The following is a 13883-nucleotide window of genomic DNA, read 5'->3' on the forward strand; positions in this document are numbered from 1 at the left end:
GTAGGAAAATACAAATAAATGAACTTATCTCTGATGTTAAAAATGTACTAAGTTCTTATGTTTTAAATCTCCTTTTTTTCCAGACATAATCAAATTTAAAAAATGTGTTTTCTATGTCCATCTGTGACTGAGGCTGACTGAACTATCATTTAGGGTTTAAGAAAAGTGAAAAAGTATGTTGAAGAAAAAACAGTGGTATTAGAGAAAGTTAACTACTTTCAACTCAATAAGAATAATTAACTATATAGGTCTAATTCCAAATCTACACTTTTGTAAGCAACATTGATCAATAAAAATCCTTAAAGCACATATGATGAGTGTAAATTGCTTCTTGAACAATTATCAGGCTGTATTGAATTCAAATGCAAACACCACTTAAGCCTGAAAGTTAAAAATACATCAATAGTAGGTCAAGCAACATTATCTAATATTGTCTTAAATAAGTGGATAAAATAATAACTTTTAATAAAAATACTAATAATGCCATATGGGTGGACAACTATTAACAAATATATAGTTACATATGATAATACTTATAATAATGCTACCACAATAATAGCGATTATATCTGCTAAGTTATTCAAACTCTTATCTACATTAACAAATAAAGGTCTCAATAATCTATATACATAATAGTGTTTTTAATTCTCACACAATGCAGACAAATCATATTAGATCCTTTTATAAAGAGAAAGTAGTAAAAACAAGCATTGTAAAGAGAAGGATACTGGCAACCAGGGAAAGCTATTAGTCTTAGGTTATATTGTTTGGTCACTTCCATGCACTCTCTTCACTGCAAATCCTTTTAGCCATGGAGCACATGCCTCTAAATAGGTTAATCTTATTTACATTTTGCAAGCTCATTTACCACTTCTGAAGGCAGATTCCTCTTGGAAGGTGGTTCTCATCTCAGCTGCAGAAGCATCTGAGGTTGCATATCCCACACTTTCAAAAACTCTTTGACTCTCCTGCCACGTCTTTTGAAAATTCCTCCTGAGTTCTTTAGGTGAGTCAGAAATGTCTAAAATGTGGCCCGCGATAACATCTTCATAAGTTGGCGGGGCATGCTTGAAGTCAAAGCCAGATTTGCCAGCTTCTGAATTATGTGTTGAAGACACTGTGGTCTTCGACCCAACAACTTGACTCTCAAAGGCATCCACACCTGAGAAATGTTCACTTAGAGATCTTGTTTCAGAGTGTACACAGGGCTGCTTAACAGGAATATTTTCTAGCTGTCCTCTAGGACGATTGCAAGAAAAGCCTGTAAAACTAGTGTTTTCTGAAGATGTTAATCCAAATTCCTCATTACAAAATGTATGACTTTCTTGTTTTACATTATGGTCTGCTTCTCCATTTACATAAACTCTTGTATTTGACTTTGCTTCAAAAACTGGGCTATCCTCAAATCCCTGGAACCATCTGTTTATTTCACTTTCATGGTCATTCATGAAATTTTCAGCCATTTGCACAGTTTGGTTGGCTGCTTCATACCTCTGAGCATGCTCCGACAGGCGAGGCCCTTCCACTTTGCGGATGATTTCAACTGAGTCAAAACTTTCAGTATCTGGCACTGTGCCATTGGTGGCATTTACTCCACCTCTATGAACATAAGTCGCTCTTTTTTCTACTTTCCTAACTTCCTCTTGAGCTTCTGTGGATTCTCTGAAGGAACCACTGTCAACTCGATTGACATTTATAGGTATGGTTATTGTAGGAGAGTCTCTACCACGGGTTTCTATCTTAATTTGACGACGAAGAGTTGCAGGAGACTTGATGATCTCGGACCTCCTGTCTATAACCGGGCCTGGGGTTACCGGTGAACACGGGAGGGTACCTCTGGATAACTTTGCAGTGGTGTCTTTGAGTTTGACAAGTTGTTCCGAGCGGCTCCTAGGTGGGGAAGGGGAAGTATTTGCTCTGTGATCTCCATATGTTTGTGACACAGGTGTTCTTGGTTCAGCAAAACTGTCCTTTTTAGGAGATGGAGGAAGCTCATCCTTAGTGGAGGTTTCTGGTCGCCGGGCAGTAGACTCAATTTTTATAAAAGTTGGTGATGGTGGGCGTGTCTTTAGAGAGGGCGGAGAACTCTTGCTATCTTCCAATTTAATTTCCCGATGGGTTTTCACATGATTATTAGTATTTGCTGCATGATGGGTTTCTACGTGGTGATGCTGTGTTTTCTCTACAATGGTATTCTCTTTCTGTTCAGTGTTTTTATTATAGCTAACATTAGTATTAGACACTTTAGGTATTTCATTAAGGCTAGTAGGTTTATTTCTCTGCTTGCCTGCTTTAGAGGATACCATGGCTGTCTGGATAATATTTTCACAAGACACAAGCATATCCTCTGCTTGAGTTTTAATGTATGTTATTTCTTCTTTGATTTTTTCTATGTTATTCTCCACAGCAATGCGAACTCCATACTCTCTTTTCTCTTCACTTAACAGCCATACCGGAATAATATTTAACAGGGTCTGAAATGTTTTAAGGCCATTTGTATCCGGCTCTGCTTCAAACTGTTTTACCCTAGACAAAATCTGTTGTAGTTCTTCACGTTTTCTCAAAAATTCCAGTATATTTATAGAACATTTTCCATTATCCATCTGGGATTCCTTCACAGAGGAAAATAAAGATTGGTTTTGTGTAATCTCTTGCTTTGAATCTTTACTATTAGAAAAGACTTGTTTCTGTTGTATCCCCTTTACACCAAGCCATTTTTCTTCCTGAAGATTATTGTCTGGCTGGGGAAATTTTTTATGTTCAACTTGACTTTCAGAAGTCTGTATTTGTGTGTGCTGAACATTCTCAGTCTGAGGATGAAGACGTGCATCAGTAACCTTTGGCATGACTAACTTCTGTGCTGATTTATTAAAAAGTTCTTGTTTTCTTTCAACTATTAGTCTTTCTTCCTTTGGACTAATCATTGGTGGGCCTTGAATTGTTGCTTCACTTTCTAGAAGTTTCCTACTCTCAGATTCTCTGAATTCTCTTTGCTTCTCCTGAACTATATTGCACTTAGTTTCATGGCTTTTCCCCGAGGGTTCCATAGGCAATTTTATTGCTACTCTTTTCTCCTTCTCGGGTAACTGATAATATTTTTCAGCCACAGACTGCTTATTACTATATTCAGTGCTTGCTTCAGCTTTCTCAGCTTTCTGATGCTGTTTTTTGGTAACAATTTGAACATCAATTTCAGGTTGCTTTTTATGGCTTTCATAGTTGTGGTGTGTTTCATTTAATTTGTGATCTAGAGTTGGAAGCTTGATGGTTCTGACTTTGAAACTTGGGGAAGCTGGTTTGCATTGGGGCATATGAAAATGCTCCAGATACTTATCTTGTGTTTGTTGTGTGCTGCGTTCTTGGTAACTCTGTTTAATTTCACAAGCTGATTTAGATTGTATCATGTCCCTTGAGCTCAGTAAAACTTCCTTTTTCATGATATCTTTGTCTTCTGAGGCTGCTAGGACATGTTGGAGCCTCTCGGTGGCAACTGTTACTGCTGCTGTGGAGAGCTTGTCATCTGTACACACTCCTGGAACTCCTGGAACTTGAGAATGTCTTTGAGGGTCTGGGTGGGGTTGGGCCACAGTGACCCCTAAACCCATTCCAGGTCTGGGAAACCCCTCATTTGTTTTTTGTAAAAACACTGCATTTTCCAACTCTGATGTATTTTGACTTTGGCATTCTGTTTTGGCTATGTTGTAGCAAAAATTCATATGTTTCTGTTTTTCAAGCTCTTCTCTTTGTTGTTTGTATTTTTCTTCAGCAATCATTAAAGGTGTCTTAAATTTTCTCATATAAGGTTTTGGATGCTGTTGTCCTGAACCTGCAGGAAATGAATGAGATTTTACAAGAGGGGTTTTTCCTTGTTTTTCTTTGGCTGGTAAAGTTTCTGGAACTGTCTGTGAGAGAGATCTTGTAGAGTCCATAGATAACTGTTTTCTTTCGGGAGCACTTTTCCTGGATACATTCTGCTTTGTCTCTGTTTGTTCACTGCTAGTCTCCGATATTACTCTTTTCTGACCCTTTGAGGAAGTAATTTTACATTCCATATCTGTCCAGGAATTTTTCAGTTCTACTCTTGGGGAACCACAGCATATTTTATCTTCCGTCAGCTTGAAAAATTGGGGTTTTGGTAATGTGGGAGGTGGCAGACGTACTCCTGATTTTCCTGTTGTGATTTTAGCCTGAGAATGAGTTTGCTGAGAGCCTGAGGCTTCTTCTTGGGAATATTGTACCAATGATCCAGTGTGCTTTTCTTGAACAGAGGAGGGAAGGAGATGTGCTGGGTTTAGAGATGGAGTTGGAGGAGGGGGTGGTGGTGGAAACATTGATAGACATTCTCTTTCAGATTTCTCCTCTTCTGGTGGTGGAGGAAGAGGGAGGCCTGGGAAATTTTCAAACTCAGCCTTTATCTTCTCTGTGGACAGTGAGGGAGGAAACCCATTTTTTTCAGGCAACATCATTAAGGGAGGTGGAGGAGGAAGAGGAAATTCTATTTCAGATGATGAATTGGAAGGTGGAGGAGGAGGGGGAGATGGAGGTGGAAGAGAGCCCTCACTTTCTTTTACAATATTTTCAGGGTTCAAGTTGTTTGGATTAAAGGACATTTCCATGGCTATTTTTAAGTCTCTGGAAGTATTTGTCTTCATTAGAAAGTCCTGGCTGTTCAGGCGAAAATCAGTCTTCTGCTTTTTGTCAGTTGCCTTAAATTTATTGTGGCTTTTTGGGGAGACTTTCACTCCTGTTACATTTGATATGTCTTGGTCTACAGGCCACACTGGTTGAGGGTTCACATGCTTTTTCTGTATATCTTTATCACAATATTGCAACTCTTGCTTTAACATAGTTTGCTTCTGAAAGTCCCCTGAAACTTCACAAGTTTCTCCAACTCTCTTGTTGACTGAACCCTGGGTTGGACTGGGGTTAGAACTTGCAGTATTTGTTGACATTTTAGTGTTCTTGGTGTTTTTAAAACTCTTTACAGGGAAAGACTCAGGCTTCTGGTGGTCATTCCTCAGCCTGCAAGTTTGAGTCTGTTGCTTTCCAACTGCTTTATCAAGAGATTGGGCAGAGTTAAAGACTGCATCCTTTTTCTGTTCTCTCACTGCCTCAAGTTCCTTAGTTTTTAGATTTTCCTTAACTGACACAGTTGAAGTCAATTGCCTGCTCATATGTTCATCTCTAAGATGCTGTCCTATTGTGGCCTCAGCCCAGGCACCCATTATGTCCCCTGTTTCAAACATATCAAAGCTATTTTTAATAGCTTTGTGGTGTGAATTAGATAGTCTTGTAAGGCTTTTCTCAAGAGCATCATTATTTTGTTCACGATCTATGACAATCTTTACGGTACCTTTAGGGGCTTTTGGAAGATTAACCTCAGTTCTTTCTTCTTTTAAATTCTCATGACAAGATTTGCCTGTAGTCTGGTTGAGCATGTCTGTTCCCCCTTGCCACCTGGCTGCTGGCTCCAATGGTCCTGGTCTTGGCTGAAGAAAACATTTTTTGTCTGTCTGGATGGCCACCTGATGAATCTTTGTTTTCTGCTCTTGTGAGGATCCTACCGTCACAGCTTGTGCATCTTCTCGGGTTCCATGTTTTTTATCTACCTCTTTGAAAGCTCGTTGTGCTTCTTTCAAGTTCTTTAATGAGGCTTCAAGGTCATCACGGATAAGCTCCTTTTTCAGGATTTCCGTTCTTGTGTTTGTAGTCTTTTCAAGGCATTCAATAGCTTTCTCAAAATCATCAGGGATGGCATCAGGCTGTTTAAATTTTGTCCATGGGTGGCTTGATTCCTTAAGTGACTTGAGGGTGGCCAACATGTCACCTTTTATAATTTCTTCTGTTTTAGCCACTGTTTTCTGATTTATGGCCTGGCTGAGGGAATTTAGGGTTGACTTCAGATCACCTTTTATAATTTCTTCTTTTGATGTCTTACAAGATGTACTCTGAGGCTCTGTCATGAAAACCTTGACAGTATTATGCACATCTCCTGGAATGATATCAGTTTCATTAACAGTACGTTCAACCTGAGACTGCCTTCTATTTAGCAACAGTTTTGTGCCCTCTATGTCACCACCAATAATTTCTTCCTTTGTTTCTTGTGTCCCAGCTGTTAGTGTTTCATTTGACCCTGTCTGTAGTTGTTGTAGATAATCCAAAGCTCCAGTTTCTATGCATGTTGTAAAAAACCGAACATTTCCCCTCTCAGAGGCATCAATTTTAACTCTTTCAGATATTTTATTGTTTGATATGGAAGATAGCAAATTATTAATGGTATGCTTCACGTCACCCCCTATTACTTCTTCACGCTCAATTGTGTCACTGGCATTTTCATGAAGAAGACAATAGATGGTCATGTTAATATCTCCTCTTTCATCCTCCTGAATTAAAATGCCTTTCTTTACAGAATTTTCTTTGGAGAAGAGATTTTTGATTGCTTGTTGTACGTCACCACTCACCACCTCTTCTTTTTCAGCATGAAATTCTGTTGATCTGTTTAATAATTGAGCTTTGGTCAAACTAATATTTCCCCTCTCTTCTTCACTAACCATTATCTCTCTTTTTGTACAGTCTCTTTTGGAAAGTAGGTTCACCATTATATTTCTGAGATCAGCCCTGATAATTTCTTCTTTCTGTATCTCAGGAGATGTTTGATTCATTAGCTTATATTTTGCCATTCGGACATCCCCAACTTCATCAGCTTCAATGATGATTCCAGGAGCCTCAATAACTTTTTGAGAGTAGAGTTCTTCTAAGGTTTCTTTAATGCTCTTGCCGATAATTTCCACCTTTTCTACCCTATTTTCATTAAATTCATGAAGGGGTGTAGTTTCAAATAGCCAAGTAGTTGTCTTGACATTAGAAGGAGGGATTTCTTCCTTGGCAATTTTTGAGATGCTTTCATCTGCTTCCTTCACAGAATCCAAAGTTTGATTTTCAAACAGCCATACTGCCTGCTTAACACCACCTTTTTGCACATCTTGCTGGGTGACTGTTTTGATATTTTCATATTCTGACTCTTCTCCTCTCAGTTCATCTATAGTATGGGTTTCAAATAGCCAAGTAGATGTTTTAACATTGCCTTTTTGAATTTCATTGACACTTACTGTTCTTATATATGCATTCTTATGACAATTTTCAGACTCAAAAAATTGTTTACTTGTCTTTACATCCCCACCTTGAATATGGTCTACAGTGGGCACAATATGATGTGATTCTTCTGAAATCTGATCTAGCGGCTGAGTTTCAAATCTGTATCTGACAGAACTAACGTCTCCCTTCTGAATATCTTCTTGTGTGACAGATTTAATAACATACACTGTCTCTGATTTATTAATTGAGTCTAATGGTTTTGTTTCAAAAAGCCACCTTGTCCCTCGTACATCTCCATGGATTACCTCTTCCTTTTTAACTGTTGTCACTTCATGAAAATACCCTTCTCGGTCTTGAATTGCATAGAGTGGCTGGGTTTCAAAGAACATTCTGTAGCTGTTTACGTTACCCTTTATCACTTCTTCAGTAATTGATTCTTTGGTACTGGTATAGTCAGATTCTTCTTTAATCTCATCTAAAGAAAAAGTCTCAAAGATAAAGCATCCCTTTCTTACATCCCCACCTTGTATGTCAGTCACTGTCTTAACTAATTCATCATCTTCTTGGCCTTCCTTTATTGTATCAATGGGTTGGTTTTCAAAAAGCCACTTACAATTTAAAACATCGCCCTTCTGAATATCTTCAGTCTTTAGGGTTTTGATCTTTTTCAAAACTTCCTCTGAACCAGAGCTGATAGAATCTAAGGACTGATTTTCAAATTTATGCCGCATGCCAGAGACATCCCCAGCTTGGATATCCACTGGTATGGCCTTCATTTCCTTTCTTTCTTCTCCTTGTATGCTGTCCAAATTTTCTGTCTCAAAAAGAAAACAGGCTGTACGAACATCCCCACCTTGTATCTCCTCCTGTTTTACAGTTTGCAATTTGACTGTTGCTTCTGAGTCATCTTTTATGGTATCAAGTGGCTGAGTTTCAAAGAGCCAAGTACAGGCTTTGACATCTCCCTTACAAATTTCTTCACTGCCAGTCATCAGTGAAACTTTTTCATAAAGTGACTCCATTGGCTGGGTTTCAAAAAGCCATCTACAGGTTTTCACATCCCCTTTAACAACATCGGCAGCTTGCTCAGTTTTACTTTCTAGTTCTTCCCTATTACTAAAATATTTAATTGAATCAAGTGGCTGTGTTTCAAACAGCCATTTAGCAGATTTCACATTTCCAGTTTGTATTTCTTGAGCAGATATTCCCCTAATTATCTGGAATTTATGAATGCTTTCATCAAACTGGTCAATGGGCCTTGTTTCAAAAAGCCACCTGCAGCTTCTTACATCACCTCTTAGGATTTCTTCTTGCTGGACTGTCTTTACCTGATGATATTTTCCAAGGTGATCTTGAATAGCATACAGTGGTGTTGTTTCAAAGAGTGATTTATTTAACTCCACAGCACCTCTTGTGACTCCTTCCACCTCTATTTTATGTGATGCATCAAATTTAATTAAATTGTTTGTTTCAAAGAAATGTGTGTAATTCTTTACATCTCCTCTGTCAATTTCTTCAAGTTTCACTGTTTGTATATGTTCCTTTTTATCTTCTCTAATCTCTTCCAAAGGTTGGGTTTCAAAAATCCATTTTTGGTGCCTAACATCCCCCTTTTCTTCATCAGAGGCAGTGATTTTTTGAAGTTTTCCTACATCAGGGCTATCTTTTAAAGCCTCTATTGGAAGTGTTTCAAATAGACGCTTAGTAGTTTGTACATCACCCCCAATTTTCTCTTCAGATCTTAGAGTATCTGCATCAGGAACTTTGTTTAAAATGTCTAATGGCTGTGTTTCAAACATCCAACATTTTCTGGAGACGTCTGTACCTATTATTGCTTCCTTTTCAGTGATGACCTCTTGTGAATCTTCTTTGATTTTCTCCAAAGGTTGAGTTTCAAATAACCACTTTGCCCTACTCACCCCACCTTTGACATTTTCTTCCATGGATATTCCTCTGACAACTTTAATTTCTGTGATACCCTTGTTAATTGTGTCCAAGGGCTGTGTTTCAAACATCCACCGTGCTGTTCTCACATCACCCTTTTCTATATCTTCCCTGTGAACAGTTTTAATTTCTAGCATTTGACCTAAACCATCTCTAATAACATACAATGGTTGAGTTTCAAAACATTTTATACTTCTCTTAACATTTCCCTTAATTTCTTTGAGCTCAGACCTGAGTTGCAGTAGGTGAACCTCATCCACTGAATGAAGCTGTCCAATTTGATCCAGATGTTGACTTTCAAACATGTATCTTACAGTCTTCACATCTCCCCTGGTTATATCTGCTATGGCAGTTACCACTGGTGCTTCTTGACTTTGATGCATTTTATTCATTGAATCTAATGGTGTTGTTTCAAACATCCACCGGGCTGTGAGGACATCTCCTCTGGCTAGCTCAGGAATTTTCTCAGCATTTTCTGCAGTGCCAGAAGAATGATCCCCTAGTGTATCTATGGGTTGGGTTTCAAACATCCATGTGGTGTATTTCACATCACCACCAGCAATGATTTCTTGATCAGCAATGCCCTTGGAGATGTTATCATCATCTGGAGAGCCACTGTTGATGGAATCTAATGGCTGATTCTCAAAAATCCATCTGATGGACTGCACCTCCCCCTTAAGAATTTCATCCCATTCTAAGTGCTCTCTTTCTGAGTTGAAAGCTTTTTGAGAACTGTCATTCGTATTCTCAAAAACGTACCGGGCTTGTTGTACATCTGCTGAAACTGAACTCTCTGTGTTCACTTGACTGGAAACAATCTCAGAAACCTCACTGATATAATCTTTTTCTAAGTTTTTTCTCAACTCAGGATGAATGTGTTTATATAAACGGTTTAATTCATACAAATTCCTTTGCTTGGAATATAATTCTTTGGGGACTGGTGGTATTCTAGGAGGGCTGGGCAATTCAGGGGACTGGGAAAATGCTGTCACATCTAATGGAGTTTGAAGTATATCAGGTGGGGGAGGAGGAAATTCTTCTGTCTTTCCCAAAGGACTGGCATGAAGTTGTGCCAGAGTTGAGGAAACGGCACTGTGGTCACTATATCTTGTGGCTGATGTTTCCTTCCTCTGGCTGGTTGAAGAGCAAGAAGTGGAAGAGGTACCCACAATTGATGATGGCTTTAAAATCTCTTCATATTCACTTTCAATCTTTAAGGGAGAGAAAATCAAATCTTATAAAGATAAGTTGAGTAGTGGAGACTTCCTAGGCATTGCCTTTCACCTGTCCATCTATTATGACATCTCCATTGGGAACGACAGGTGACATACTCCATTTAGAAAAAGACTTAGGAGCAATCAATAGTCAGTGTTTGTTACTATGTTTCCTATAATCCATTTGCACATTTAGAGTTATATTCCCCATTCAATCCATCTATTCAGTATTTTAACATATTTATATAATCTTGATTATTTTTCCTCCTTTACTGAATGTGCTACACACAGTAATCTAGAAGGAAATGATGAAAGTCTGAAAGTATTTTTGAGGGTTGTTTTGTTTTGTTTAGTTATCTGACATTTACACTTGGCTTTATTATTTTATCTAAAATTTTCAGAGAATACATGATCCTTTCTTCCCCTATTTTCTTCAGTGAGAAAAGTTCTGACTACTGCTTTTCTCATATAGAATAACATTTGTCTATGGAACAGAATAAATAATGGTTCATAATTTTTTTTCATTGTTGAAAAACCACACCAAACATTCAATAATTTGAAGATGCTATGCATTTACATTTGATTTTACACTTAATATGTTTCTATATAGAAAAATTGTCTTACCTTAATCTGCTTGGGTGGGGTTGTCTCTTTATCAGAACAAAGGACATTTTTCTGGGCAGACTTTTCAAACTGCTCTTTTAAAATCTTAGTTGAAACCTTTGGAATTTCTTCATCCTCAGGTGTATCTATGACTACAAATAGAAAAGAACACCAAAAATATTCTGTAATTAATAAATATGACATTTGAGAAGAAATGAAAATGCCCTGGGAAACTTTTCATAATATAAGTTAAGTAAAAAATTCAAGATACAAATGTATACATACAACATTATTTTATTATGTAAGTTAGTATATGTCAAGAAATATACAAAGAAAAATAGTGGTCATTATCTCTGGATGGTAAGTTATAAGAGATGAAACTGCTGTTTATTTCAGTTGTATAGAGTTTCCAAATTTTCTGTAAACATGTTTTACTTTTATGTTCAGGAAAAGATAACAAAAGTTATAAAACAAGAACAGCAAAATAATACAAAAGGAAGACTGACTTCCTTAAACACAAACAAAATAAAACCACATACAGATATAGTCAAGTAACATTGCATTCACAGTTAGCTTAAAACTGTCCTTTTAGCTTTTCAGGACATAAAACTTCTCATTCTCCTTATACAGGGAAGACAAACCACACCCCTACTATGCAAACTTGTGCAGATGTGCCTGTAGTAAAATTTCATATCTGTAGGTTGGAGAAGTGGATCTAAAAGTGCTTAAATCTGTTATTAAAAGTAATACAATCTAAATAACATTTCTGTCCTCAGGAAGCTTGATAAACATCAAGTTTTAATGCAGTTCCCTGAGGCAAAAAGTAATTCAGAGGGGGATGGCTTACCACCTAGCTTTCAGGATGAGTTCATCATTGGGTTGATGGTCAATGAACTATTTTAGAAATTTATTGCATTGATCACCACTGGCGGAATCTAATTATATGCAGAAATAATACTCTGTCCCCTTTGGGACCATGAGTCATAGTTACTAACTTTACATAGTGAGAAGACTGTGCCTTGGAACTCTTCCATTTAAATACAGACACATGAATAGAAGAAAGCTATATTGGAGTCAAATAATGCCAGATCTTACCTGTTTCTTGAACATATTGATGGAACTGAGAAGCTTGGTTTATTTCCTCAGTATGCTTTTCAAGATGAGAGATCTGTGTTTAAAGATAATTTTAAATAAATAATTGTTTTTAAGAAGTCAATGATTTCAGTACTGTCCATGAGTACGTCATTTCACAGTGACTTTCACCTAAACTTTAGTGCACATCGAAGATGCTAATTAAACACCATTATCATGTGCTTTAATGCATGGGTTCAGGCTATATCAGAACATATATTAATTGACACTTAACATTCACTCATATTTTTAGGGTGCTTCTTTTATGTTTCTAAGAATGTCAGCTCCAAAATAGGGAAAGAGATGATGCTATGTACTAATATTAGATACATACAGGACAATAAAAGCAGTTGCTTACAACAAGGTCAGAATTCCCACACACTTCTGAAAACTGTTAAAAAAGTGATGTCTTTCTAAGTAGTTACCATTTCTGTTCCAAAACCACCCATTTTGTGTAGTTTGGAAGCTTCTTTTTCATTTCTTTCCACTTCCTGGCTGCTTCTTGAAATGTCAAGCTGGTTGCCGTGAATTACCTCCTGAAAATGAATGAATGAATGAGTGAATGAATGAATGGATAGATAGATGGATAGATGAATAAACAATACCTTAATAAAAGTCTGAAAATTTTAACCTTTTGTTAATGTAATTTCAGTGACAGAGGCTTCTGAAAAAAAATTAAGTTTCCTAGGTACATTTGTTTGCTTGGCTGCTGTAACAAATTATCACTAAGTCAGTGGCTTAAAATTGCACAAACTTAATATCTTACAGTTCTGTAAGTCAAAAGCCCTGACTAGGTCTCACTGGGTTTTGGCAGATGTCAGAAGGTATGCATTCCTTTCTTCAGTTTTAAGGGAGAATCTATTCCCTTTTGCAGTTCTAGAGGGTGCCCGTTTTCCGGGTTTATGGCTCCTTTCTCTATCAGACTGAGAGTTTCTTACACTGCAGTTTCTCTGATTCTCTCATCCGACCCCCCTTCTATTTTTAAGTACCTTGTAATTAATTACATTGGACCAATCTGAATAATCCAGGATTATCACCCTGTCAAAAAGTCTATTAGTAGTCTTAATTTAATCTGTAATCTTAATTCTCCTTTGCCATATAATTTAACATTTTCACAAATTCTGGGGATTAGGACATAGATGTCCTTAGGAGCCATTATTTTTCCTCCTACCCATGGTAAGCAACAAATGTTAATAAGGTGTCTTGTACCCAGTAAGAGAAATATGAACCTTAAAAACAAAATGCAAATCCTTGATGTAAAGTAAATATATTTTGTTGTTTATAAGCCAACTTTTCATGTTACAGAAAGACATCTAGTCTTCAAATTGGCCATCTAGTTCCATGACACATCCAGAGTTCAATTGAAGGTTGTGACCATTAAATATAAACAATATAAAGAGACCATATTGTGCTAGTGTGTAGCTCTGTCTTCCCACACATAGACATGCCTTTGGTTATGGTTAGCACAGTGACCCTGGCTGAATTGTAAGCTTAAATCTCCTGTTCCTGGGGTCTGACACAAGTATAAAATTGATTGATTGATTGATATGATGAAGCAGTAGACATACTGCTAAAAATCTTAGAACAGATGACTCTTTAAGAACACATGTATTTAAACTTGTTTAAAGTTGGGAGTTCACTTTCATCTTGATATCAACATCACTAACAAATACTGATTTTGAGATCTAATATTTAAAAATTTGATTTAGTAGAGAATAGTCAAGTGTTTATTATTATTATTACTCAAATAGGAGCACTAAAGTTTTATTTTGTTTATGCTTTACATGGAGGTAAATAGTTTTAAGTTATCAAATTCTAATCATTTAAACCAAGAATACATTTAAAATCAATTCATGAAATCTTGACTTTATATATAATTTGCTAGTGTACTTTTAG

At 37.0% G+C, this 13883-nt stretch overlaps 1 protein-coding gene across 2 annotated transcripts in view; it reads right to left on the minus strand.

Moving 5' to 3' along the window:
• Positions 1-13883, minus strand: part of XIRP2 (xin actin binding repeat containing 2) — a 73740-nt gene that overhangs the window by 6145 nt on the left and 53712 nt on the right. The window contains exons 4-7 of one of the 2 annotated variants that reach the window (XM_045832923.1): positions 12413-12523; positions 11952-12024; positions 10878-11008; positions 869-10250 (exon numbers count right to left, since the gene is read on the minus strand). In XM_045832923.1, the coding sequence (XP_045688879.1) occupies positions 869-10250; positions 10878-11008; positions 11952-12024; positions 12413-12523 (9697 nt within the window). The remainder of the gene's footprint in view (positions 1-868; positions 10251-10877; positions 11009-11951; positions 12025-12412; positions 12524-13883) is intronic. The other variant, XM_045833007.1, reaches the window with a different exon arrangement.

Source organism: Phyllostomus hastatus, unplaced genomic scaffold (assembly GCF_019186645.2).
Source record: "Phyllostomus hastatus isolate PE091 unplaced genomic scaffold, TTU_PhHast_1.1 phas_contig_1, whole genome shotgun sequence".
Lineage (NCBI taxonomy): Eukaryota > Metazoa > Chordata > Mammalia > Chiroptera > Phyllostomidae > Phyllostomus > Phyllostomus hastatus.